The 27,366-nt window shown below is 37.1% G+C and overlaps 1 protein-coding gene across 2 annotated transcripts in view; it reads left to right on the top strand.

The window, feature by feature from the left end:
- Nucleotides 1-27,366, top strand: part of SH3YL1 (SH3 and SYLF domain containing 1) — a 46,891-nt gene that overhangs the window by 6,800 nt on the left and 12,725 nt on the right. Inside the window, exons 2-9 of one of the 2 annotated variants that reach the window (XM_082047402.1) lie at nt 5,633-5,743; nt 6,738-6,851; nt 7,340-7,404; nt 10,377-10,489; nt 12,875-13,003; nt 14,957-15,119; nt 15,782-15,854; nt 16,576-16,632. In XM_082047402.1, coding sequence (XP_081903528.1) covers nt 5,633-5,743; nt 6,738-6,851; nt 7,340-7,404; nt 10,377-10,489; nt 12,875-13,003; nt 14,957-15,119; nt 15,782-15,854; nt 16,576-16,632 — 825 coding nt within the window. The remainder of the gene's footprint in view (nt 1-5,632; nt 5,744-6,737; nt 6,852-7,339; nt 7,405-10,376; nt 10,490-12,874; nt 13,004-14,956; nt 15,120-15,781; nt 15,855-16,575; nt 16,633-27,366) is intronic. The other variant, XM_082047403.1, reaches the window with a different exon arrangement.

Genomic DNA, 27,366 nt, shown 5'->3' with positions numbered 1-27,366 from the left:
TTGCACACTGTTCTAGCAATTCCAGGTACCAGATGAATCCCAAGGCTGAGCTGGCTACCACAATACCACAATGTTACACATCTGTGAAACCAAAATTACACTAATCTCTTTAAATATAATGCTGAATTGAAAACTTGTTTAGAGTCTTTTCCAACACTGCACTGTCTTGCTTTTCAGGTTTCTCTTTCCCATTAGATGTTCTTCTTTCACCTTTCTTGACTATGCTAGTTCTTATGTTTATGAATGTTCGTAATCATAATTTAAATGTTCTGTGTTCATACAAGTTTTTTAGCATTTATGTTGCTGCTGTAACATGGATATTTGCAAATCAGCTATGCTTTATTTTTGTGCTGTTTCTGAACTTTTTATTGAAGTGAAAATGAAGACTGAATTACTGTCTGAGGCTTGTAGAAGGTATTTGCCAAACCCACCTTCTACCAAATACTGCAAAGGTCATACATAATGGGCAACATATGTATGAAATCTGCATGTGAGACTGTCTCCACTTTACCGGTGATCTTCTTTGAAACTGCACTTTTGATGTTCAGGTTCTCATAATGCCAGCATCCTTTATTTCATCTGTTCGTATTCAGCAGAATATTGATTATATCAGAATTAGTTATACCTTTTAAGTAAAAAGGCTTTATTTATTCTTTATTATACCTTGCTCAGATGATTTCACCAAATGTTCAGCCAACACACTATTACTGTTAGTCAGAATGTAAATTAGAGGCTGACGCACTTGCCTCATCAGCTTACAAATTAAGCAGTTAATCAATTTTGGTGTGATATTCCCCCATGGGTTTTGTGTTGCTGACTCACATATGCTCAATATCTTCTCCTTTCAACAACAAGCAGCAGTGCAAATGAAGCTTGCTCCCAACTGAGGATTCGCTGGTCATGGCATTCCAAATCCATCAGTCAGTGTATCCTCCTGACAGATATTATTGTCTTATTGCTCCTGGTTACCTCTTTCCTGAGCATTACTTGAATACAAAATGGGCAATTTTGTATGCATACTTAAAAGCTAATAGTGAAGACAGTGCAACAGGATTATTCCTTATGTTACTGAAGGAGTAAACTGAATGTGGAACTTCTGCTTATTTATAAATATTACATACAGTATTTTAATTAAAAATCATATACTTCTATAACATCTGTTCAATTGACCTGCAATATTAAATTGGTTATTAAAAAAATAATTTTACAGATCAAATCTGAAGGTAAGCTTGAGGGGAAGGAGGACAATTTGATCAGTGAACGGAAGTTTAAACAATTTTTGATGTCACGGGTATCCTACTTAGGGTTTTTTCTGTTTATACAGTGATTAAAGCAAGTAGAAACAAGATTTTATTCCTAACATTCACTCTAATCTTTAGTCACTTTATACCTGTTGTATTTTGGGACAGATACCACTGTTTCCTAGTGCAAGCCTCCATGTACTCTTTTTTTTCCTTAAATGTTAAGAAATAATTTTGAATTGTCTTTGACATATTTGTGCAATTTTCCGCCTACTAGTTGTTCTTATTTTGTTTTTTACTGGAAAAGCATAACGATCTTTGCCTTTTGACAGTTTTGTGAAACTGGTTAATCTAAAACTTAATAGTAAGAGTGAGGCCTCACCCATGCTGTATAGCTACCATTAAACTTTGCCGTCTTCATGTTGATTGTTGTCTGTGTCGTCATTTGATCTTCAGACCTGTCAACAAAATCTTGAGTGTGTCATTGCCCAAGAGGGAGAACCAAACCTCCCCCTTTCCTCTGTGATAACAAATATTATATTTCTTTTGCTATGGCTCCAACAATCTTAGCAAAATGGGAGTCCAGCCAGGCTTTATCAAGCACCATATTGTACATAATTAGGTCAGGGTGTGGGCTTTTTGTTTTGGGGTTTTGTTTGGTTGTTTGTGTGGGTTTTGTTTGGTTGTGTTTTGTTTTTTGTTTGTTTTTTTTTTGGGGGGGGGAGTGTTGTTTTGGTTTCAAAAAGTCATCAGTTCCTCAAGACCCCTGTAGGCATCTGACAGTTCCTTAGTATCTACATAACATGTAAGTAAATAAAGGACCTAAAAATGAGCCACATCACCTATTTCATAGCCTGCTTCTGAAAGAACACGAATCTGGCTCCATGCAAAGTATCTGGCAGAATCTTGTCAAATCCTCCTGCTGTTTCTTAGTCCAGAAAAATAAGCCAGCATTGCTTCAGTCTGTCTCCAGAAGGGAAAAAGCAAGGGACAGTGGAATTGTGAATTCCTGTAGATACCTAGTGGATGCAGAAGCAATATTTATATAGGAAATAAATAATACAGGGAGAAAAGTGAAGTTTCTGCTGTTATTTTGAGGATGGGAAGTTAGGTTATTCTTGTGCTTCCTCTTGCCGTGTACAGCTAGATGAGGAATCTCTCTCTGTCTCCCCTGTCCCCTGGTAATAAAGGAACCCCCCACCATGTGGCACAAAAAATACCCTTTTAGAGGGAGCGGAGTGGAAATACATAATTTTCAGTTTTCTCAGGTAATGGTATTTTTATATGCAAAGCTTGCATTTGGGAATACAATGTTTAGAGTCACAGTGCAGATAAAACAGAATAGTTGTTTGAAAGAGTCCATTAAAAGTCATCTAGTCCAACGCCCCTGCAATGAGCAGGGACATCTTCAGCTAGACCAGGTTTCTCAGAGCCCCGTCCAACCTGACCTTGAATGTTTCCAGGGATGGGGTATCTACCACCTCTCTGGGCAACCTGTTCATAAAAAAACATCCTCATAGCAAAAATATTTCTTCCTAATTTGTTCCTAAATAGCAACACCACGATAAAAATAAACCAGATAGGAAAATCGTGGAGTCATCCTAGGTATTATATAAAACTTTCAAAGTAAACCATGAAAAGGGTCACTTTGGCATTCTCACTCCTGCACCAGGGTACAACGAAAACTTGATTTTGAAACCAATTATGTATTTAGAGTTGAAGGGAGACTGAAGTAATAACAATATTACTTTTACTGGGTCATGGAGTTCAGCTTTGAGTCGTCCCCAATTTAATAGTAACTCCTATGTGCATGAAAACACGCACACACTGTTTTCAGGTGGCCATCAAATCTTTCTGAAGCAATTCTGAATCTGAAAATATGTATGAAAACTTTTTTTTTTTTTTAACTAATTTCATTTTGCTTTCAGACGTTCATTCATTTCATGTCTGAAAACATCTCATGTTTTCTCAGTTGACTTAGCTAAGGGGTTCCTCTTCTAATCTGTTTGAAATATGAGCTTTTTTTTTTTTTTTTCCCCTGTTTAGTAGTAAGAATGAATTGGAGATGTTCCTCCAAATTCTGAGATGGGCAAAAGAGAAGGAAAGGGGAGTAAGGAATGCATGCAAAGTTAAGGAAGAGGAGAGAGAGAGAGGGGAGCACAGATTTTTCTCTGTAATTTAGAAGTTGTATACTGCTTGCCTTTCCTCTGTAATGTTTTTTTATCTCTGTAATATATTTTATCTCCACAATGTTTTTTTTTCCAGCATGCACAGGTCTTATTTTCATTGTCTTGATTACTTTGCTGGGAGTCCTGCATGGTCAGGCATGTAATTGTCCTTTTTACCACAGTTAAAATGAAGTTATTTTTCAACTTTACTCTTATTGAACCATAAGAAGAATTAAGTACCATGCAATGTGTATCTTGGGTAGACCAGGTAGGTGACCCTCCCCAAAGTCAAGACGTCTAGACTTACAAAATATCTTAAGTAAAAACCTACATACAGAAGTGTTCACCTGATTATGCAAATGGACATGCACTATGTTTTGCAATATTAATTATAATGTTATTAATTAGAATGTTATACTTGCTGCATTTTCACCAAAGCCAAATGTTGCTCCAAGCTTTCACAGGGGAAGCTGGTTCAGAGACTCAGCTGGCAAAATCTCTCTTGTTCTGGGAATCTTCCTTCTCACTTGGACAACATACTAGAGGAATATAATTCACTTTGAAAAGCAGAGGTGTAACTCCTGTTCTAGTCAATGGAGCCTGGACAGAAACTTGGCTGACTTGCTGCTATGTGTTTCACTTAGTCTGAGCAGAATTACTCTCCAAGGTTCATTGATTTGATCTCAAAATGTGTTTAGTCCTCACCTTCATGGCTTTGGATGGGAAAGTTGCCCAAAATGAGGAGGTGAATGAATGTTCAGGGAACACCTATTAAAAAACTGGTCACTCTTGACTGAAAGTTGTTTCTCTATATGCCATCTTTTCTATGCTTCTGTGAATTTAAGAACAGTGGCATTTTATTGAAATACTGTCACTTGTTCTTTTCAGAGACAAGACATTAGATTAGATGCATCTTTGAGATGACAATATATTAATGTACTACTGGGACAACTTGTCCCTGATAAACTTGGAAATGGTGGGTGTTGATATGTCCAGACAAGAAAACAAGAATAATTAAAGTGATACTTTTGAAGAGTTTTAGTAGATGTAAGAATCAAGACTAACTCATGTCTTTTTATCTGCACTAAGTCTCTTTTTGCAAATCTACAGGTGAAAGGTCACTATCCATGCATATATACTTTTGCAGAAGATTAATATTTTATAATACTTGATTGTGTTCAGTACTTGATTAATGACAGCAGATCTCTTCTGCAGAATTTATGATCTCATGGATCTGGGGGGTAAATTTCAAGATTGTTTTTGTGTTTGCTACCGTAGTCTACAGGTTTATAAAGCAAACATGATCTATCCCTAATCCCTGCTTTTTCCTCAGTTGAAATCTACAGAGATGCTTATGTTGGATTATATTGGAGAGAAAATATTGATAAACCCTTGAACAAGAATTAGATTTTTAAAGGAAATTTCTTGATCTGAAACAGAGTTTTCTTCACTTTCAGACCATACTGCAAGTTTAGCTCTGTAAAAGGAATCTCTTAAGAGATGTTAACCTTTTAGTGTTCATGGGCCAACAGCTGCCAGTTGGAAGGACAGCAGAGTTGATGGTGGTGCAGAGAAGAGCAATTAGGGTGATCAGAGTGATGGAGCAACTACCTTAAGGGGAGACTAAGGTGGCTGGGACTCATGAAGAAGTGGAGAAGGCTGAGAGGCTGTGGCTATTTATATAAACATAAAGGTAGAGGATAAGTCGAATGTAGTAGTGGTTCACCAGAATTCATGAGACTTGAACTGGCAGGTATTCACTGCAACTAGTAGATTAATTTAAAATATATCAAGCATTTAAGTAACAGGTAATGAACTGCTGCTGCAGGAGTTTTGGAGGCAAAGGATATCGGCAGGTTTGAACAGGTATTACACAAATTCATGTGCAACAAGCCCGTAAATAAACAGTGACAGGAACAACTGAGTAGATATCTCCAACATCCTTGCTGTTACCATTGTGGATTCTAGGAAGTACAAGGGGAACAGATTGTGGGAAAGAACCGGGCTTGTGTGCTCTTCCTAGGTGGCATCTTCTGTTACAACCATCAGAGACAAAATGTGGATCTGATGCAGAAGATCATTTCTTATATTCGCTGTTTTGTGGTTTGTTTGTTTTACTCTTTATTTGTAAAAAATCACTTTTCTCATACAAATTACACTTTTTATATGAGCCATCCTGAACCAACCATAGATATCACTTTTTATTACTTTTGTGTTTTACAGTGAATAACCCTATACCTTCCAACCTGAAGTCAGAAGCTAAAAAGGCTGCTAAAATATTACGAGAATTTACAGAAATAACCTCCAGAAATGGACCTGATAAAATCATACCTCGTGAGTAATGAAAATGTGTTGATTCAGCTAAAACCTCCAGTACTTCCCTGTGCTGCAATCACATACCCTTTACTAATTCCCTCTGTTTTCACTGTCCATAACTTAGAGAAGAATGAAGATCTAGGATGCCATAACTTTTGTGAAAACATTTTGGAAGTAAAGACATTCGATTTGCTGTATTCTAGGCAAACGTTTTGCATGTTTACAACTACACAGTATCCGCACAGGAAGGCTTCCCTCTGGCGTGGATGGGCTGTCTCATGTTCGCCCTGCAAATGTTCTTAAGGGAGAACCTGGAAGAATAGCTCTAGTTCTTTAATATCTGTGTTTATTAGAATTAGCTAGATGAAAAGAAGTTAAAGGAAATAAATCAAGGTATGTTTCTCCTTGGATACTGATTAAGCACTCTTCTTTGCTGCTTTCCTCTTTATTTTTGCAATTGTTATTCTGTGTTTCTCTTAGTGTCTTCCTTCAACCAGTGTTGCTGGTTGTGGCTTTGAATTATAAATATTATGTTTCAGAAGGTCTGTAATAAGACTTGCAGGATGATTACACTTTATTTGCCACAAACACTGTCTAATGATATAAGCTCATTAGGCTGTTCTGTGTCTCTGTGATTTCAATTCAGACTCCTCCAAAAATTTGTAGATATGTAAACGGAAAGTATTTACTGCCTCTTTATCTTGCTAAGGGTACTCACACACAACGTTCGTGGCAATAAGCAGACTAACTAACTGTGGCTGAGGTAACCAGGATGGGTGAAGCAGGTGTGACAGTGCAGAGATCGGCACAGGCTGGTCTGACCTGAGACTGGCTTTGTGGTTGACTATGGAGTGGCGGCATCTTTATCAGTTCAGCTTTTTTGCCATTTTCTTTAAGCTTTTGCTTTGATTATTTGACTCTTATGTGTTAAAATTGTGAAATGTAGTTTTATTTTCCCCATCTCTTAAAGTTTCTCTTACAAGACCTTGAATAAATTCTTTTGCTATTTCAGCGCATGTAATAGCTAAAGCCAAAGGCCTTGCAGTGCTGTCTGTTATTAAAGCTGGATTTTTGGTGACTGCTCGAGGCGGAAGTGGAATTGTATTAGCTCGTCTTCCTAACGGAAGTAAGTGGATGTTTTCCTTTTGTATTTCCTGGGAGAACTTGAAGGAAAAAGTTTTTTTTCTTCATTAATTCTTTTCATAGTATAAAACATGAGATATGTAAGGAGCCAATCCAGCAGGTGAAGATATTTGATTTGAAAGCTGTCTTCAAAATGTTGTGCCTGTATTGTACCTGATTTAAATAATACTTTCAGTATCTTTGTAAAAAAGGATGAAATATGAAAGCATATAGTTTAAAACTCACTAGAAGAATTAATTATAACCAATTAGGGAGAACTGTATGATAAATAGTTTTAACAAATGTTTGTTTATGTGAGAGTTTGTATTAAGTTCTTTCCTATGGGATAAACCAGTATGGTTTGATTGCATTGTACTGGTTTTGAACATAGCTTTAAATAGAGAATTTGTTGGTATTTTTTAACTCTAATGTTAAGTATTTCTTGTAACATGTGGTAAAACTTCTGTAAATTTGTCTTGTTTTGCATGACAGCCTGGTCTGCTCCTTCTGCAATAGGAATTGCTGGCCTTGGTGGTGGATTTGAAATTGGAATTGAGGTATAACTTTGCATTCAAAGTACTTGTTGGTAATTTTTTTGCAAGGAATTAAAATGCATTGACGAAGGCCTGAATGTTAGTGAAACAGTAGAATCAGTTTTTCTGTATAAAAAAGCTATTATAAAATGCAGTTATACAAGACAAACAAAATAGGGGGTTTGATCCTATCAGTCTCATTGCTTGGAGAGATATAAATGAAAAGAAGTGACATAACACTTATTTCCACAATTTCTCACTTCTAGCAGACTGATTTTTTTTCCCTTATGGAAAGCTTCCAGTCAGTGTTCACATATAAGCCAATTTGAGTTAATGAATAGTATCCTATACTTAGTACTGTATCAAGTGTTTTCTTGAAGAGCACAAGGACTCCATCTGGCAAGAAACAGTGAAAGGAGTTGCAGGTGGAGGGAAGTGAAGCTCAGCTAAGGCTACTGTACTTCAGGCATGTCCCACTCAAACTTGTGATTACTGACTTCACCCTTCGGTTTGGGAGCACCAAAACTGATGGTACCTTCTCTGAAGGAATCAGAAATACAGAAAATGAGCCAGTTTCCAGCCAGCAGAAATGGTGAAGTAAGAGGCTCACACCATGTTCAGAGAAATGCTGTTGATCTGAGCCCTGACAGCTCTCCCACTCTGCTTCCCATCTCTTCTTCCTCACAGCTCCTTCACCCTTGTTTCTTTCTGTCTTCACTTTTCTTTCCCACCCTAGCCTCCAGTGCTGTCCTTCTGTTTTGTTTCTCTTTAGCTTCTGTTCTGCTGATTCCCAAAGAATCCCAACAAGATATCTGGCTATGGACATTCTGCTCTTCAGAAGAATTGATGCACAGCTGATCTGGGTGGTACGCAGCAGCCAGTGTGTCTCCTACAAGTAGCCAGCTACCCCTGTCCTGACAGCCAGTCAGCCAGCACTCACATCATGAGCAACGGATGGATATTTTATTGCATCCTCATTGTTCACTGTGTGATCTTGGGTATTATTAGTGTGCCCTTTTTAAAGGGTATTGTGAAATACAGAATTATTATTCTTTTTCAAGGTTTTTCTTTTGCTTTCGTTAACATAGGAATGTATTAGAAAATGTTGATTTTGGGTCCCAGAGTTTGTGTTTGGGTTTTGGTTGTTTGTTTTTTTTCTTTTATGACAGTGAAACAGACTCTTCACATGTTTTCATTAATTGATGAAACTTTTCCTTTAATCATTTCCATCTGATCTTTTAGATAATGTAGCCATTTACTATTGATACTTACCAAAATAATTTCAATACAGAAGCTATTTCTGAGAGGGTGTTTGTTCTGAGCAATATAGTGTGCTTCATTTGAAATTCTAGTCAGCCTTCAAAATACTGTCCTTACTGGAATTATTGTAACACATCTTATTTCATTTTTCTAGATAAGAGATGCTATTCAGAAGTACCTAAGTGGTTTGGGAGCCCAGAGTCCAATTTCAGCATTCTTTTAGTCGCATATAAACTTAAGCCATGTAGAAAATTGTTGAATTTTATTCCTGTAGGAGAGATTTTAGTTGGCATCATTTTAGTGGTACTTATGGGTACTTTTAAGCAACAAGAAGGAAATCACAGACTTCAGAAGTCATACTAAACAACTTGGTACCTCAATTAAAGACTAATTTTCCAAGTCATCTAAATGCTTTCCTTGAAGGTTTTCTCACTATGGATTCATTTAACTTTAGCTGTGGGGTGATCCTCTTAACGCGTAAAAGGAGGTAGCAGCATCCTGAATGACATTCTCTCTCCATCTCTGGATGATTCAGAAACTACTCATGTCAGCCATCATTTGTTTGGGATGGGGTGGACATTACAGGGGGGCTAAAAACAAGGGCCTCTCTTAAGCTCTGTGAAATACTTCTGGGCCAGCCTTGTTTTGCAAATAATCTGGTATTTCCTCTTGTATTCCCTGCTGCCACTGTTTGGAATTTGGGGTAAGTTGAAAGTTTTTTCTGAACCTGTCTTTCAGTCAAGTCCATCAGATGAAAGATCAGGGACGGTAGTCAAGATATCTGTTGAAAAGATAATCCATCACAATAAGCTGGAAAAGTGTTATCTACTCTGTCGAACAGGCTGGTACTGCTGTAGTAATTCCTTTTTTAATACATCTAGTAAGTTTACTGAGCTTTCAAGTAAGATTTATTAGGATCATGTTTGTGTTTGAAAGACTTTTTCTTTCATTAAAATGCTTTCTAGTTTGGGAAAGGAGTTGTAGAAGACTTCTGTTGAAATTTTTACATCAAATAGAGTTATAGTTTTACAGTACTGATGGTAATAGGCATCAACTTAAATAGCAGTGTCAGTTCTTTGATAAGTACATTTTATGTCACAATCCAGACAAACAAAGTATTTTAAAAATAGTGATTTTATTTTTTTTCCATTTTGTATTTGAATCTTTCAAAAATACTTTGTTAGTTCTTCAGTTATTTGCTTCAATAATGGGAAAACCTGTACTTTTTTGCTGTTATTCTTTGGACAGTAATTTTTGTTTTGTCTTACTGTCATTAATTCTCTTGTAGAAAGATCTGAAAATGCCTTCATAATTGTTTGCAAAACCATTGATAATAAAAAATTGGTTAACTAGGAAATTTTGAATTAAAATAAGGTTTCTTTTACAGCTTTTGTTTATCACACACTGACCATATCAGTAATTGAAAAAAAAATCAGTCAAATTTGATTTAAAAAGTAGGTGAAAGGATTTTTGCTTTCAAAATACCTTGCAGAAAAATAATCAAGCTTGTTATAAAAGCCATTTCAGAAGAATCTTTTACAAGAAAGGAAGCAATTCTCTGAGAGAATGAGAGATTCTCACTTGAATTAAAATCTTGATAAATCTGGAGCTGGTTTTCGTTTGGGGAAGGGAAAATCTTTGATACCTGTTTTCCTGCAAAACAGAAGATGCTTCTCCCATGTTTTTTTTTAACTTTCTTCTTAAAAAGCACAGTACTTTTATTTGCTATCTTATAGGTTTCAGACTTGGTGATAATATTGAATCATGAAAGAGCAGTAGAAGCTTTTGCCAAAGGAGGGAATCTTACACTTGGAGGAAATCTTACTGTGGCAATTGGACCTCTGGGGAGGTGAGTAAAATACTTTCCTAGCAAGGGGTAGATTTAAGTATAGGGTAGGATTAAATATGGATGATGGTTTCTAAAGCTATATATAAACATTGGCGTGGCTTTATTTGATATGTTACAAAACAAGCTGGGCAGCCTGTAGGTTGACTGGCCCATATTGTTATTGTAGTGTTATGCTTTTTCAGTCACCTGTTGTTCTTTTTTTATTAATACTTATTTATTTCCCGATAAAGGCATTTTTTGGTAGAAGGAAAGTGTTCTGAGATATATTGTCTCTTTGCAGGAGATTGCTTGCCTAGCCTCAATGAAGAGCTCAGGTGCTACTGTGCCTGACTGAACTATTATTTTCATTAACCTTTAGGTCTGTGCTTTCTGTCACCACAGATAGCCAGATAGTAAATAAAAAATACTCCAAATAATTTCTTTTAAGCCTTAAGTGGTTAAGTGAGCTCACTTTGAAGGATGAGATGGTATAATTGCAGAATAATTTAACTTGGAAGGGACCTTACAAAATCTCTACTCCAACCTCCTCCTCAAAGCAAGGTCTGTTATGACTTCAGATCATGTTGCTCAGGCTATTATTCCAGTTGGGTCTTGAAAACCTCCAAAGATGGAGACTGTCTATGCTCTCTGGGCAACCTGCTGTACTGTTCTGCAGTCCTCATGGTAAAAAGTTTTGCCTTACACCCAGTCAAAACATTTCTTGTTTCAGTTTATGTCCATGGCTTTTTATCCTTCCACCACACACCACTATAAAGAGCTTGCCTTCATATTCTTGATTGTCTCTTCATAGATATTTGAAGGCTGCTGTTGGGTGCCCCCTAAGTCTTCTCTTCTCCAGGCTTACCAAATCGAGTTACCTCAGACTCTGCTCATGGGGCACATGGCTGCTGATTCCCTTTTTGTGATGATGAAGGTTTTACTGATGATTTATCATCTTTTCTGACAAAATATAAGGCTAAGATGAGACCTATTCCATGCATGAGAGAGATCTGTGGATTGGGGGAGGGCAGTGAATGTCATCTGCCTTGCAAAGGCATTCAGTGTGCTGTCCTGCAACACCTGTGTCTGAGCCGGGACATTGTGACCTAGGTGTCAAGGCAGGGAAGACTAGCAAATAGGTGAAAAACAAGATCATCAGGTTTGAAGAATAGTGGTCAAAGATTCATGTTGTGCTTCGAAGACAGGTTTCTGTGGAATTCCTTAGGAGATTCTTCTGGGACCTCTCCTGCTAGATATTTTTATCAGTGACCTGGAGGAGTAGATGCAAAAGGCAGTGAGCTGAGCCTGCAGCACATCCTTACAGCAAAGGCAGCAAACAGTGCAGGGGACTGCATCAACAGAGCTGTAACCAGTAGACAAGGGAAGTGATTGTTCCCCTATACTTGGCACTTAATAGGCTATGCCTAGAATATTGTGTCCAGTTTTGGCCCTGCAGTACATAGAAGATGTTTACAAGCTTAAGCGCATGCAATAAATGGCTACCAAGATGGCCAGGGACGTGGAGCATATGAACGATGAGGCTGTGGGAGCTCGGCTTATTTAACCTGGAGAAGTACTTGAGGTCTTCTGAGGGGCTGCGTTCCCAACAGTGGATCACCAAGAAGAGAGACTCCAATTCTTTACTGAGTGTGTGGCAAGACAGTGAGATATCGTAGACATAAATAGTTTTGAAACAAGGAAGGTTGTGACTGGATATAATAAAAAGAGATTTTCAACATTACTATAATTGATCATTGGCACAGGTTGCTCAGAGTGTCTGTGGAATCTGTATCCTTGGAAGTCTTACAAAACTGGCTAGACAAAGCCCAGAGCACCCTGATCTCAATTTGATGTATCCATTTTGAACAGTGTGTTGGACTGACTGACTGTCTGAGGTATCTCCAAGCCTAAAATATTATGTGATCCTGTGTAGCACAAAAATTATAACAATCCACTCTGCCGAGGTTCAACAAGGCTTTAATTAACTATTTTGTGCCGTTTTGGACAGCATAAAATCAAGGAGAATTTGGATATATAAAGTAGAGTTCCACATCACCACAAACATAATCTGATAATTTTAAAACGTTATTAAAATATGGGTTACTCATTTTCAGACTTCTGAATGCAAGATGAAGTCTAATGTGAAGCATTCACGAGGCAACATTATTCTATGCTTCAGAGGAAAACTTAGCAGACAACTTAATTACTTTATACTTGGTCCTGTCTGAAATAAGAAGTGGAAATGGATTTCAAGCCTGTCCCACTTTTATATATTTGATAGGATCTATAAGAGCAGAGGGAAGTTAAATTCTTGCTGACTTTTGGTAGGATTAAAATAAAAAGATAATTGCTGTTCGTGTTGCAAAGCCATATTGAAGAATGTCAACCAAAATTATTTCCTTCTAGAAATTTAGAAGGTGATGTTGCCCTGAGAAGCTCTGCTGCTGTCTACACATACTGCAAATCTCGGGGACTGTTTGCAGGGGTATCTCTTGAAGGAACCTGTTTAATTGAAAGGAAAGAAACAAATCGCAAGTAAGTTATCTTCAAATCTAGAAGATTCAGAGAAAGTATAGTGACAAAACGAACTAGGACACATTCAGTTTAGAAAAAGAGTTTGTTTTGAGAACATACTGTGCTGAGTTTAGAGTTTCTCGAGAGGCAAGGGTTTCTTCAATTTAGACATCTTGCCATAAGTAATTGAGATAATGCTGAATGCTTAAAGATTATGTATCTGTGATGGGTCAACCTTGGCAAGCCACCAGATGCCAACCAAGCTGCTCTGTCACTCCTCCTCCTCAGCAGGATGGGAGAGAAAAAACAGGCCGACAAGCTTGTGGGTTGAGGTAAAGGTAGGGAGATTACTTACCAATTACTGTCTCAGGCAAAAAAAACCCTCAGCTTGGGGAAATTAGATTAATTTATTGCCAGTTAATAAGAGAGTAGGATAATGCTAAATAAGAACAAATTTAAAAGAAAACACGTTTCCCCCATCCCTTCCATCTTCCTGGGTTCAACTTCATTCCCAATATTTTCTGGCAAAGGGGGACAGGGAATGGGGGTTGTGGTCAGTTCATCACATGTTGTTTCTGCTGCTCCTTCCTCTTAACGGGGAGGACTCCTCACACTCTTCCCCTGCTCCAGTGTGGGGTCCCTCCCACAGGAGACAGTCCTCTATGAACTGCTCCAGCTTGGTTGGGTCCTTTCCACAGGCTGCAATTCTTCATGAACTGCTCCAGCCTGGGTCCTTTCCACAGGGTGCAGTTCTTCAGGAACATACTGCTCCAGCCTGGGTTGCCTGTAGGATCACAAGTCATGCCAGCAAACCTGCTCCAGCCTGGGCTGCTCTATCCATGGGGCCACAGGTCCTGCCAGGAACCTGCTCCAGCATGGGCTTCCCATGGGGTCACAGCCTCCTTCAGCCATCCACCTGCTCTGGCGTGGGGTCTTCCATGGGCTGCAGGTGGATCTCTGCTCCACCATGGACCTCCTTGGGCTTCAGGGGGACAGCTGGCCTCACTACTGTCTGTACCATGGGCTGCAGGACAATCCTTGGTGCCTGCAGACTTGTTTCTCTTATGTGTTCTCAATCCTCTTTACCAGCTGCTGTTGCACAGTTTTTTTTCCCCCTTCATAACTATGTTATCTCAGAGGTGCTACCACTGTTGCTGATGGACTTGGCCATGACCAGTGGTGGGTCCATCTTGGATCTGCTTGGCGTTGGTTCTGTCGGACATGAAGGAAGCTTCTAGCAGCTTCTTGCAGAAGTCACCCCTGCAGCCCAATCCCTTACCAGAACCTTGCTATCAAAACTCAGCACAATATTGTAGAAGATCGATATTGAAGCATTTACTGCATAATGAGAAATATTCTTCTAGACCACTTGAAACTAAAAAAAAACGTGGTTTAGAGTGTCACTGAGTTTGAGAAAATACCTGGCTTATGGATTGCTGCCTCCGTTATGCAGCCTATTAAGTTTAAAAATCCGAGGAACCTCTGAGTGTCTTGCCCTTATATGTTCTGTGTTTATAGAAACTTGGATTCTGATCATATCAGCAAAGACTAATACTGATTTTAATGACAGCATGTCAGTAACTTTTAGCTGTCTCCATTCATAAAGTTGAGGTTCCAGTATTTCCATTACAGAATTTTACTACATCATTAAGGAATCTATTACGATGATTTGCAGAAATGATGTGTGTTTTTTCAGTTTTCAAATAGTCTAGCTGATGCATACTGCATGACGAGGAACAAAATATTACTGGTGAAGAATATTTTGAAATAAGGTGGTAGATAGGCATTCAAGTTTGCTACAGTTACTTATCATTCAAAATTTACAGCATCAAACTAGTTCTGTCATTTCTCAATAGGTGATCAGTAGCAGAAATGCAGGGCTGGGGGTGGGGAAGACATTTGCATGGGATTAATTTATCTAGACATTGAAATGTAGTGATGATCAAATACCTGGCATGTTTTCTTTTGTATCAGGTTTTATGGGCAGGATATTCGTGCTAGTGCCATCTTGCTTGGTGATGTGCCTGTTCCTGCTCAAGCAGAAGATCTTTATGAAACTCTAGCATCCTTCACTGAAGTATATGAAAATGAAGAACAAAAAAATAATCCAGGAAAAGCTGTAAGGGAACACAGGAGGGTTTGTGCACCACTTTTTCACACAGGCTTTTTCTGTTCCTGGATTGTTCTTGGTTAGCAGTAATGTTGACATTCATGTGGCATTCTTAACGTTTCTATTGGATGCTTAAAGGCATAACACATTGCAGTTAGTGCATGTGAGTAATACGTTCGTTCAAGTATTGCCCTGGTAGACTCTTCTGGACAAGAATGTTGCTGGTTTTGCTCTTCATCCTCCAGAACAACAAAGTATATCCTTGTTTTTATAATAGTCCGTAATCAAATCTAAGGTGATGATTAGAAAAGTTTGTTCAACTATTCCTAGTCAAGTTAATCTGTAAATAATGAGCATACCAGGTTTGATGTGGATACTCTTCATTTTCTGTTTTTTTTTGTCTTCCATTGAAATAATCGAATTTACAATACCATACTGAGCACTGTGGAAGATGTTTTCTTGTAGATGCTGATGTTACTGGTAGACATCATTGTTAAACCCACAGTAAATTACTTACAGTCATGTGTGTGTCACCGGTTCTTTAGTGTGCTTCTTGACTTCATACAATTTCAGTGGAGAAAGAGTGACTTATTTTTTTTTTCAGTGTAACTTGAAATACCTCTAGGCTCTGAAGTTACAATCTACTTCCAGATGTGACATAGCTTTTTATAAAAATTTGTACATTTTAGGTGAATGACCCACCTGCTAGACCACCATCAAGACCAGACCCACCTAAACCTGCTGTTAGACCAACAGCACCAGGTTAAAAACATATTTATAATGATTGATGTATTCTCTGTATAAAATTAGAGCATTAAAGCTAATGAATGTTATGCAATTATTATAGTAGTTGCTATCTCTATAAAAATATTTTGTTAATGCTCTTCCTTGGGCAAACACTGAAGGCATGTTGGGATAGTGCTCTGAATGATAAAGGGTAAAGGTTTTGTTTGTTTTATATTAACAAACCTTTTGTCTCTGGCAGATTTGGTATAGAACTGATGTTTGCATAGTTATGGGAGCATATAATAGTTCAAAGGAGCATTCGTGTTATTGGATACATAGAAACCCCATGGCGCAATGAAACTTCTTAGTAAAAAGAGCAGTCCTGCTAGAAACTACTAGTCCTACTTCTAGAAACTTCAGGTTTCTAGAGCACTTGTGTTTTCTTTTAGGTTGTCATCTTTTAATAGGTAGAGGTCTTACAGTAGAGCAGAGGAGGCAGAATTTTGGCTCCATAACACTTTGTCTGCCAAAGTGCACCATTGAAAGTGAGGCTTTACTGGGCAGCCCCTGTTGTTAACTTGATTTATTTCTCTGGACAAGGATATATAAGAAAAAGTCCTTATTTCTTTCTTCTGTGCTGCACCTTAGATAACTGCGGTCATTTTATAACTATTGAACATGTATTACAAAAGCAGTGTATGAAATATAACAATGTATGTTAGTGTATCATATAACGTGCTACTATTTTATCTTTCAGCTAAAAAGAGTACAAACAAACTTTATCCTGAACTTCCAAATGATTATGCTTCTGTGGGTGAGTACTGACCTTACACATCTTTTATTAATGCAGTGTGGAATCTGAAAAGTCCTAAAAGTTCTTTGGAAGACATCTAACAGTATCTGGCCCTATGTATATTTCTTTGTTGTCCATCTGTTAAAATGAGATGTAGATCTTGCATGCTGTCCTGAAAATATTTCATAAATGTGAACCTTATTCCCTGGCTTTACATTCCAACAACGATTTTCTTTTTCTAAACAGCAAAAGTTCATTTAATTTAGTCAGTGAGCTTGAAAAATGAACTGAAACTAGTAAAACTGGTTTACGTTACTACCTAATTGAAGTGCAAAAGAAAGCTGATATAACCAGCTTGTGTCCAAATCCTTATGCAAGGTACTATAACTCCTATTTTAATTAAAAAGTGCTTCCACAGGTCATATCTGATTATACTCACATAAACACAGATTTTCGTTGCAGTTATACTCCCTGAGGTTTTTGTATTGAGTTGAGATAACTCTGCATTATACCAAAAAGATACCACTTGTTCATTACTCTATTCTGATTCTATGAAGTTTAAAGCAGTTTCAACTATAATGGGAGAATCTTACTCTGTAGTGTTTGCAATGTAACTCTTGAACTGTGGGGCCCATGATCTGGAAACTTGTGAAAAAAAAAGTGGTTAAGTTCATTTAGTTGCTTTAGTGTTCTCCCACCAGGAGTCTTAGCTTTCATGGGTAAAAGACTGTTAGCTGTTTCAAAGTCAATGAAAGAGATTGTTTATCCCATGAAATATATTGTCCATTTGATAAATAAATGTTTTAATGGTCTCTGTTAGGATCAAAACCAGGATCAAGGCATTCTGTATTTCATATTTATATATATGTGAATATGTACACACATTTTCACATATTGCATGCACCACTTGAAAATAAAATGCATTTTGCTTCCTATTGCAGATTTTATTTCCATAGGTAGCAGTTCAAATGCTATCTGAAACCACAGGGGTACTATTTGTTGCTAAAGAATTGTTCTTACCACAGGAAAAATCAAGGCTGAAGTCAGTTCCCCTGAGTGTCTCAATACCATAGCCTACATGCATGTTGATGAGAGGCTGGAGAAGAGTTAGTGTCCCTTTCCCATCAGTAACGAAGGGTGTATTAATGCTGGGTAATGGAATAGATGGAGCGTTAAATCCATACTGCCTGTCAGTAATCCCTTCCTGACTGTTTATAGTCCAGATGATTTCAGCAGAGCAGCTATGGCTTGTACCAGCCAATCTTTATTGCAGGATTAGTTGCTGCAATTGTTGTTCTACAGCGATCTGAAAAAAAGTTCAACTTTTTTTTTATCTTTCTAACTTAAAGTTATTAGATAACTAATAGAAGAGTTCATGAAACTAATCTTTAGGAAGCTGCATTTTAGGTATAATGGCTGGTGCAGGGATAGGTTTTGGTGTTGAGCTTGCCTGGGTTGCCAGTAGTAAGGACTTGCTTTTGGGTGGGGAGACGAGATGTTGACATTCTGTTAGGAGGCTTTGGTTTTGCAACAGTTACAAAAGTAGTAGAAACGCTGAAACATTAATTCTTCTCATTAGATGGAAGAAGAGCTAGACTCGTGGATAAACCATTTTTTATTACTTTATGTGGACCTGAGTTATCTAAATAGTTAGTATAATATAACCTATTTCAGGTTAAATGAAAAACATGTTTTTCTAAACTGATAATGTGAAACTTGAACTCAGATGCAAGTAAATTGTTTTCATGTAACTGAATAATACTTAAGTTAATGCATTTAGTTGTAGATGAGGTTCAGTAGTGCTTTAAATTTTTTCCAGAAGCTTAGAAACACCATAAATTTTATTAAAAGAAAATAATAATTTGCACAGAGCTTTTACAATTCTGGAAAAAAAAAATAACCAAACTCATAGCTGATATAGTTATTGTGATTCAGTGATGTATGACGTTGCTACACTAGTAGAGATTTTTCTGAAGACTGTTCAGATAAAGAAATTAGATTTGCTTATTAGTGTGAGAGTTCATGTCTCCTTCCCTTACTAGAATTAGGGATTTGCAGCTTCATTTTTCTGCTTGTTCCCTCTATGTTATACAACCTAATAAAAGGGCTGACTGGTTCTTCCACGTTTTATTACCAGGATCTAGCTTTAATTTATCTAGAAAGGAGGTTTCTGCAGAGTTCTGTACCATGCCTATAGTATAAATGACTTGTGGTTCTTTTGTGGACTACTGGGGCATTGTAGACTCACAAGTTTATTTTACTAGAAGCATTTTTTTATATACTTTAGGCTGATAATTTGTCACATTAGAATTTCTGATAGTTGATATTAGTTTTTCATTAGTGTTGTATTTTCTAGCTATTTGTGCTTGGGGTTCTGTCACAGAGCAGCAAGTAACTAAAACTGTAGATAAACGGTTGCTTGACTTACCTGTCTGTCCTTCTGGCAGGTTGCTGAACACTATACAATTCTGAAAACACTGCAGTGATGTGGTTGCATTGAACTATAGTGAACTGGTAGCAGCAGGAGTAACAATCTGCTCGTAAAAGCAGGACCTGGGTCAAACTGAATGTTGGTGTGAACAGGCAATTACTTTAGAATCAGAAGTCAAATTGTTTTTTTTCACTTTTTCTTCAGCTCAGCTAATCAGAAAGGGACTGGTTCATGTGATTGTAAAAGAATCATTTAAAATTGCCAAGATGCTGAAACAATCAGGAAACAGACTTGAGGCAGGAATGGGACTGAAAAATAAAAAAACTTTTTCCTTCCAAACACTGTTCTTTCACTATTCATTCACAGATACCAGAAATCATCATAGGCTTGAGTTCTCTGCCATTGAAAATACATACTTGCTTAGCATTTCAATCTGTCTCTGTGCAGTAATGTGGTCCCTTTCAGGAATGTTTATGAACAAGAGGGTGTGTCTGTGGCTACAATACTGTATGACAAAATGCTCATCGTAAACACAAAAGCACTTGTTTTTGTAAGACTTGTAAGTGTTTTGTCATAATTAGAAGGAAGTAATGATGCTGTTCGCATCTTTTAAGCAGCCATATGATTTGCTTAGCAAACTCAGAAGAACTTGTGCATGTAAAGCCTAAGTGTTCAAGGTGGTTTTGGGGGCTTTTTTTTAGATTTCTTTCAGAGACACTGCCTTTCTTACTTCCACAAGTACTTGAATTAAATATTTTTAAATTTAGTTTTATCTGGGGGAAGAATGGGTGCCCTCTTTTGATATTAGAATCTATCTGCAGATAATGAGCCCTTAAGAATCTTGTACATAAAATCACATCACATCTAAACCTGATCATATTAAAACTTTGAAAAACTCAAAATAGGATTTGTAACTATTTCTTTTCAGCTGAAACTTCTCACTTTGAAAATAATATAAAAATATTAACAGATCGTTACTGAATATTAGGCATATATTTTTATTCTTACATACTGAAAGAAGTGCTATGTCAAGCCTACTGATGAAGACATGGAGACAGATGAGAAATTTGTCACTGTTTTTGAAAAGCTAAAAAGAACCTCCTTCCATCAACGAGGGTTTGAGTGATTAGTCAACCTCATTGTTAAAAATTCATGCCTTCCCATATGAATTTGTCTGCAACTTTTAGACAATGGTGTTTGTTGTGGCTTTATTCACTATATTAAAGAGCCCTTTCCTACCCAGAGCATTTTTTTGTTCCCTTCTTGTTCCCTTTGAGACACTTGTGCTGTAATCGAATCACCTTTTGATCTTCCTTTATCTTTCGATTGCCAAACAGATTGATGAGCTCTTTGTCACAAGTCATTTTCTCTTTCTTCTCAAATTTTAAATAGTGCTGCAAATAGCAAATCCTGAGATTTGGTTTCCTAAAAGCCGTGATGAATTTGGAGGAAACTCCAGTCCTTACTTTTTGATTATTTATTTATTAGTGTATTTATTTTAACCTTCTTACACATTGCTACTGTATGTTAAAACCATTGAGGCAACATCAGCTCTTTCTGATTATGCTGTACCATGAAGTTGTTTTAAATTTGGCTTGTGTTAACTAAATCTCTCTCAGAGATGCTGCTTTTCATGGTTACAGTTTTCTAGGAATCAAGTCTGGCCCAATTCTCTATATAATTTCAGAGGTGTTCTCGATGTTTCTTTCAGTAGTCTATGAATGCCAGATGGTTCAGTAGATCTATGAAAATCTGTTTGCTGTGAGTATTCCAAGGTGTGTGTACACTTCCAAAGTGTATTTTGTGCAGGAAACGTGATGATCTGTATGTGAATTTATTTTTCTTAGTAAATTATGGGGTTTTCTGTGGCCACTTAATAAAATATGCACTGCGACAGCACAGGTCTAAGAATTTGTAGACTGCTTCTGAGATAAAAAGCTTTAAAAAAATCTATTTTGCAGCTCTCTGAGGGCAATAGCATATTTTTCACTTGTGACTTCGCCTCCCATTTCACTTATTTTACTTTCATTCATGTTCTGCACTTCAGTTTCCATCTGACTTATGATCTTGTTATTTTTTAGAACTACTATCCTGTAGGATGATATTGATCAAATTCAGTGAAAAGACAAAATATAACATGGAACTTGGATGCTATTCTGGCTGTCTCTGTATTAATTAGTACCTCTAATTATGGGTGCTGCTAGGCTTGTTTGAACACAGTGTAGTGAAACAGTGGAATTTTTAGTCAGAGCTGCTAAAGGTGAGTATCGCTCTGCGTGTTTGCCACTTTAATACAGACTTGCTTTGCTACATGTGTATCAAAGCAATTGTGTTATTTTTATGATATGCTTCGCTTAACGTAGCTTTAACAAAACTAGTACTGTTTTAGAACAGCTCAAATTTAACTGGAAATGTAACATGCTGCTATTTATAACAGCTATGCAGTTCCACATTTAGAAATACTGACAAAAAAATTCTGATAACTACGCTATAAGAGAAAATTGAGTGTACCCAAATCTCCTCTTGATGAGCGAATTTTGACTTATTTATTGTAATTAAAACAAAACACTAGGATAGTAAAATAAAAGTATTGCATCAGCTGTGGAGCCAATAAAATTCAGTTAGCGCTGTGGTCTCAGGTTAATATTTTCCCAGTATATTATATAAATTCTTGCTTTTCGTGTGTTGTCAGAAACAATATGCTTAAAGTGTGTCTTTATAGAATAGTGTCAATATTACAACTTTTGCTTCTCTCTGTCTGTTCTGGATTAAGATGACTTAAAATGTTGTCATCATTCTGCAGATTCATTTGCCAACGTGAATTGTAATAAAAGTGAATCAAAAGCTTTTAGTTAAGTAAGATTATAAAATGGGCTTTTTTGTGCCATGCTATCTGCATAGACCAGGAGGGGAGAAGGAATCCAAAATATTTTGCTTTTAAGGACAGAAGGAGACTCCATGGTTCACAATGAAGGAAAAATGCATTTTGCCTTTGAACTGGAAATGAAACGATCCATAGAAACATGGGGGTTTTTTGTTACTAAGACTGACTGATATTTCAGAAATGTTGGCCCCGAATCATTTTCGTAGGCATTAAACTGTACACTTTTCAAATTCTCTTCATTAATGGAGGTATGAGAACTCAGAGATAAATGGAGTAATCTCCTCTACCTGAGGGTGCGCTGATAAAGGAAGCCATTCTTTCACATGAAATTCTCATGTTTTCCTGTAACATTTCTGTGCTGTTACTCCTTGTAGATAAGGCAGTTAACTGGTTAATGAATTTTTTCTCCCATGAGAACATGGAGTAGACATTTCTTTATGGTGAATGAAAGATACCTATTTCAATAATTAACTGAAAACTGGATAAAATAATTAAAATAACAAACTCAGATGAAATCAGATATGTGCCTGCACAGTACACATCTTGCTGTGGATGTGTACTGTATATTCAGAACTAAAAAAAAAAAAGCTACTTTTCATTCTTCAGTTCATTAAATACTCCTTTTTCAAGAAAGGCAGAGATTTGCTGTAGCATCACATAGAACTACTTCACATTGTAAGCAAGAACCCTCATGAAGCTGTGCAGTAATCCATTCCTTGTGTACTGTCACTTGAAGAGGAGCTCTACCAGATTATAAACTGTAAATTCAACAAGGCAGCTCAGTGTGACTAATAGATATTTGTTTTAGAAAATTTTTACAAAGTGAAATATGTGATGTATCTGTCATAATCCTTCATGTAATTGTCTACTAATTTAGTAAACACGAAGAAGTTAACCCCCCAGAAATTAACTAAAGTACCTTTTGTTTTGTTTTTAAGAGTTTTAGCTAAGCTTGGTCTGTTTTTGTGTTTTTTTGTGGCAGGGCTTGTGACATGTTTATATTTAGTTACCGGAAGAATAAAACATCCATCTGGTGGTCCCCCACAGTATTAATTTTCTTGCTATTATGAGCTCTTTCTTAATGCTAACCAAACCCAGGAAATCCTAGGAAATTATTTTTGAGACTATTTTTATCCCTGATTCACTTTTACTAGGATCATACTATTACTGTCATGAATGTAATAAGTCAGATAATCAAGCTGCTTATGGCTTATGTTGTGGCAAGCTGAGAGGAAAATATGTAGCATGCAGGACTTCACTGGTCATACTGAAACAATAACTTACTGCATGTAATCAGCTAACTCATAATACAACAAGACACAGAGAGATTGAGGTCAGACGTGTTAGGATGAAATCGGGGTCTTTCTGATGTGTGCATGCGTTGGCGGAGGGCTCTTATGCTAAATACGAACCAGATATACTCGCACGGGGGAACAGCATTTTTTCTCATCATTTTATAATGGCTTGGAATAAAAATCAGGAAAACAGAGCTAAATCATAGGAAAATCTCAGTGCAATCTACACTTATTTTTTAAGTGCAAGGCACTATTATGGTGATAATTCTGATTCACAGCAGTTAAAATGTGAAATTGTTCTTGTGAACATACAAACATTAAATGATATAAGTTGAAGTCTTTTGTCTGATGCCCTTGTAAAGCATGCAGCTTAATGTTTTAGCATATTTATGAAATATATGCTTTAAGAGTTGTTTTGAAACTGTGTACCACATTTGGTAGTATGTTCTTTCTGTATTGTTCAAGTACTAGGGCAAAGGCAAGTTTAAATTGCTTTCCTATCTGTTTATCTAGCAAAGCCTTTGGGAGTATGGGAGCTTCTGCTTCATTAATACTAATAGAAGCCAAACAGGACTTTAAGTACCTCAAGGAAGTGATGGATATACAGGATTTCTATCCAGACTGCAGCAAAATACCCTGTGCTTGGTTGGCTTGAGATGAAAGCTGACACTCATCAAGTAAATGGAGATCATTTTGCAGTAATGTTAGGGTGAAGCTTTGCAGAGCCATCTTGATACCAGGGACAAGGAACTTCTCTACATCTGAAAACTGAATTTTTGAGAACACCTTATCTTCCACGCAGTCCCCACCACTGCCCTTATCTCAGGTGAGAGGCAGGAAGGAGATGGGAGTAAATGCTGTATGTCTTCCTGGAAAAATACTGAACACCTGTTCTATATGAAGGGTTAAGGGAAGATTCTGATAATACTTTCCTTTATTTGGAAATTAATTAGTTTTTTTACTCTGATGGAAGAACCACTTTAAATATAGTTTTACATAAGCAGTAAAATTACATGCCATGGTTCCCCAAAAAGTGATGTGTTCTCTGTCATGGAGAGACCTGTGGTCCTGAGTCAGTCTTGGCTGTGCTAGTTCAACGTCACATCGTGCAGGTCAGCCAGCTGGATGTTGCTGATTGAACCAACCAGCTCATTCACATTTTCTGGAAAAACAGGCTTTCTGTTCTTGGTCATCCTGTTCCTCATCCAGTTTTAAACATTGGTGATGAGAATTGTCACCAGCACTTCACAAACAAGGCCTTGTACAATACTATTCTTTTGTATGTTTCCATATGAGATACCTCTTTGTCTCATATAATTCTATTATTTTAAACCATTTTTTCTAACCGGTGCAGAGAAGTTTTCCTCCATGCAAGACTAACAAAATTTTTAATCAGTATTTCACAAAACATTACTGTAAAAGCTGGCAGAAGCTATATAGGATTAAATTGGGTTTATGACTTTTTTTTTTTTTGAGGCTGTAGGTTGTTTCCCAGAGTGGGGTAAAAGCTTAGACTTATATCATATGAACTAGCTTATGTGCCAGTAACACATTGGCAGAACTCTTGAATCTGACAGTACAGAGGTTTTAGAAGCAAGATGCAGAGACTGTTTTCAGGTTGAGATATTCACTCAGTATGTGTAGAGGAAACATGGAGAAGCTTGTCAGCATAATAAAAAAATCTGAAAATCATTCTTAAATCATCAATTTGACCTGAATAAAACAGTGTTTTGTTCTTGTCACTGTACTGTACTTTTCAGAATATGAAGTTTATGCTTAGCACTGCATCTCAGCTTTTACAGTATGATTTCAGCACAGGCATTATTTGCATTAATGTAGTCTTGAACATAATAAAGCCCTTGACATTGATCAAGTTTATTTGACCATTTCAGTTTGAATGGAAATTTAAATATTTTTGAAAAGGCAGAAAAATCCAAAAAGTAATCAGCAAGAGTAGTTACGGAATTGATTCTTTCAAGCAGGAGGTGGGCTTTTTATATCCTAAATATCAAATGCATCCACAGATGCTTGACAAAAAAGGCAGTTCTTTAATGCAAAAGCTGAGTGTGCTGAAGCAAAGATAGAAAGCATTCCATCAGCAGATGAAGATGATGAGCCAGCATGTTCCCTAGTAGGCCAGAAACTCAAAAACAGTGAAATATTTTTCATACTGAATGAGCTTAATTTGCACAGTAACTTAAACTTTAAATATCATCAGGTCTGTTTCAACCACCAATGAAACCACCAGTTTAGTTTGCCAGATGTGACACTGTTCAGTTGTGACACAAGTTGGTGACATGGAAGCTCCTTCGAAATGGTCCATTTCCAGCTTATGTGGAAGACATAAAAAAATGAGCCTTTTTCTGGGTTTTATGAGTCTGTTATAAAAGTGTGTATAATAACTGCATTCCATTCATAAGGATTTGCACCTGATGGTGAATTTCTGATCTGTTGAGGCTCTGGAGCAAAACGTATGGTAGCAAACCTTGTACAGAACATCTGTGGCTAACTTGACTTTGTACTGTCTTTAGCAGCAAGTATTAAACATGGAATAGTTTTCTCTAATGGAGAACGTAGTTATTAATCTATTCCAGAAACCAACCTTGTAACACTGGAAACCTGGACAAAGTTACTTAGTTGAAGTGATATCAAATGTCTAGCTCTGCAACTAGTTCAGAAGAGGGTTTGCGAGGCAGTTCCCAGGGAAGTGGAAGAGGGCTTAGCATTTGGTTTCGGACTCCTTCCAGGACCGGGGTGTGCATTTAGTACTGAGAGGTATTCAAGAATGTAGTTCCTGGAATGATACAGGCCTTCCTTGATGTTATCCAATGTACCCTGGATGTTTTGGTATTGCCATAAATCTACAGCTGCCGTGACCAAACAGACATCAGGTCTTTTGGGTATGGGGCACTTCTTTGCCTTTAAGTGATTGTAGAGTAGAGAAAAGCAACTGGTGCCAGCCACCCTCTTCACAGGGGGTTTGTGCAGCTGACAGCACAAACAGGTATTTGTGTGGGCATTGGATGGGTGCTGCTTTACTGCAGTGTCAACAAAGCTCAGTTACTCCAAAAAGTCCATCCATGTTTTTTTAGCTATGAAGAAGGAAATGTTTTCAGATTTCAATGTTGAATTTAAATACTTTGAGAATCTTAAGAAGCTTTTTTTTTTTTCAGTAGAGAAAGACAAGCAGTTTTGTTTACTTACCCTAAACAAGCCCTTGTTAGTGGCAAAACAACAACTAAGGCAAGAGATTATTTGTTCTGAGTGTGATTTGCTGAATATTATGTCTCCTGACCTATGATCAGATAAGCATTATTGGAGATTAATTGGATCAGTGGTGGCATATGACATAGTTCAAGTATCTGTACAGAAAGATTTGTGCTATGTCTGATTATAGCAGATTAGTACCTGTAGATATAAAATGTCAAATCTACTGTGCATATTTAGGCCTTCCCAAACATCTGTGCAGTGAGATCTGAGGTGGTTGTTTTCTGTATGCTGAGGGTTTTTTGAGGTGAGTCAACATTACAAAAAAAATTTAAAAAGGCAATTAAGGAAATTAGTAGTTTAATGTAGATAGGACATTTGAGATTTCACTTGTAAGGCTGAACAAACACTTGGTTTGTTATTTGTGCAGAAACAACTAAAATTAATTTTATAAGTCTATTCTGCTCTAGAAGCTGAGATAAAACCCTTTCTTCTTAGGTTAAAGGCTGAGATGTATGATCCAAGAATATGGAAAATGATGCACATTAGGTTGAAAAAAGCAATGATCTGTATACTGCTGTGATTCAAGAACTGAAATTATTTTCATGACTTCTAGTATTTAGGATACAGTTGGGCTACTATTTTTCTTCCTGAAGGAGAGTTGCATGGAGATTTTACTTCTAAGGAGGCATTAGCACTTGTAATATTTTGTTGCCATACAGGACCTGAAAAGTTAATTTCTTGAGAGAGTCCCAGTGTGTAACATACTCCAATATGTTGCTGCTTTACTCCATTTTCCCCATGCCCCAGTTGATGTTCCATCTTGTCTTGAGAGAAGAAAGCCGTGACATCTTTTAGTTTACAGCCTGCTTTTTCTCTGTGTAATAACTCATACGGCACTTCCCTTCATCCTTTTTCTGACCTTCCTTACTTCACTT

This window comes from Streptopelia decaocto (assembly GCF_964273445.1).
Source record: "Streptopelia decaocto genome assembly, chromosome: 3".
Classification (NCBI taxonomy): domain Eukaryota; kingdom Metazoa; phylum Chordata; class Aves; order Columbiformes; family Columbidae; genus Streptopelia; species Streptopelia decaocto.
This window is presented reverse-complemented; position numbering and strand designations above follow the sequence as displayed.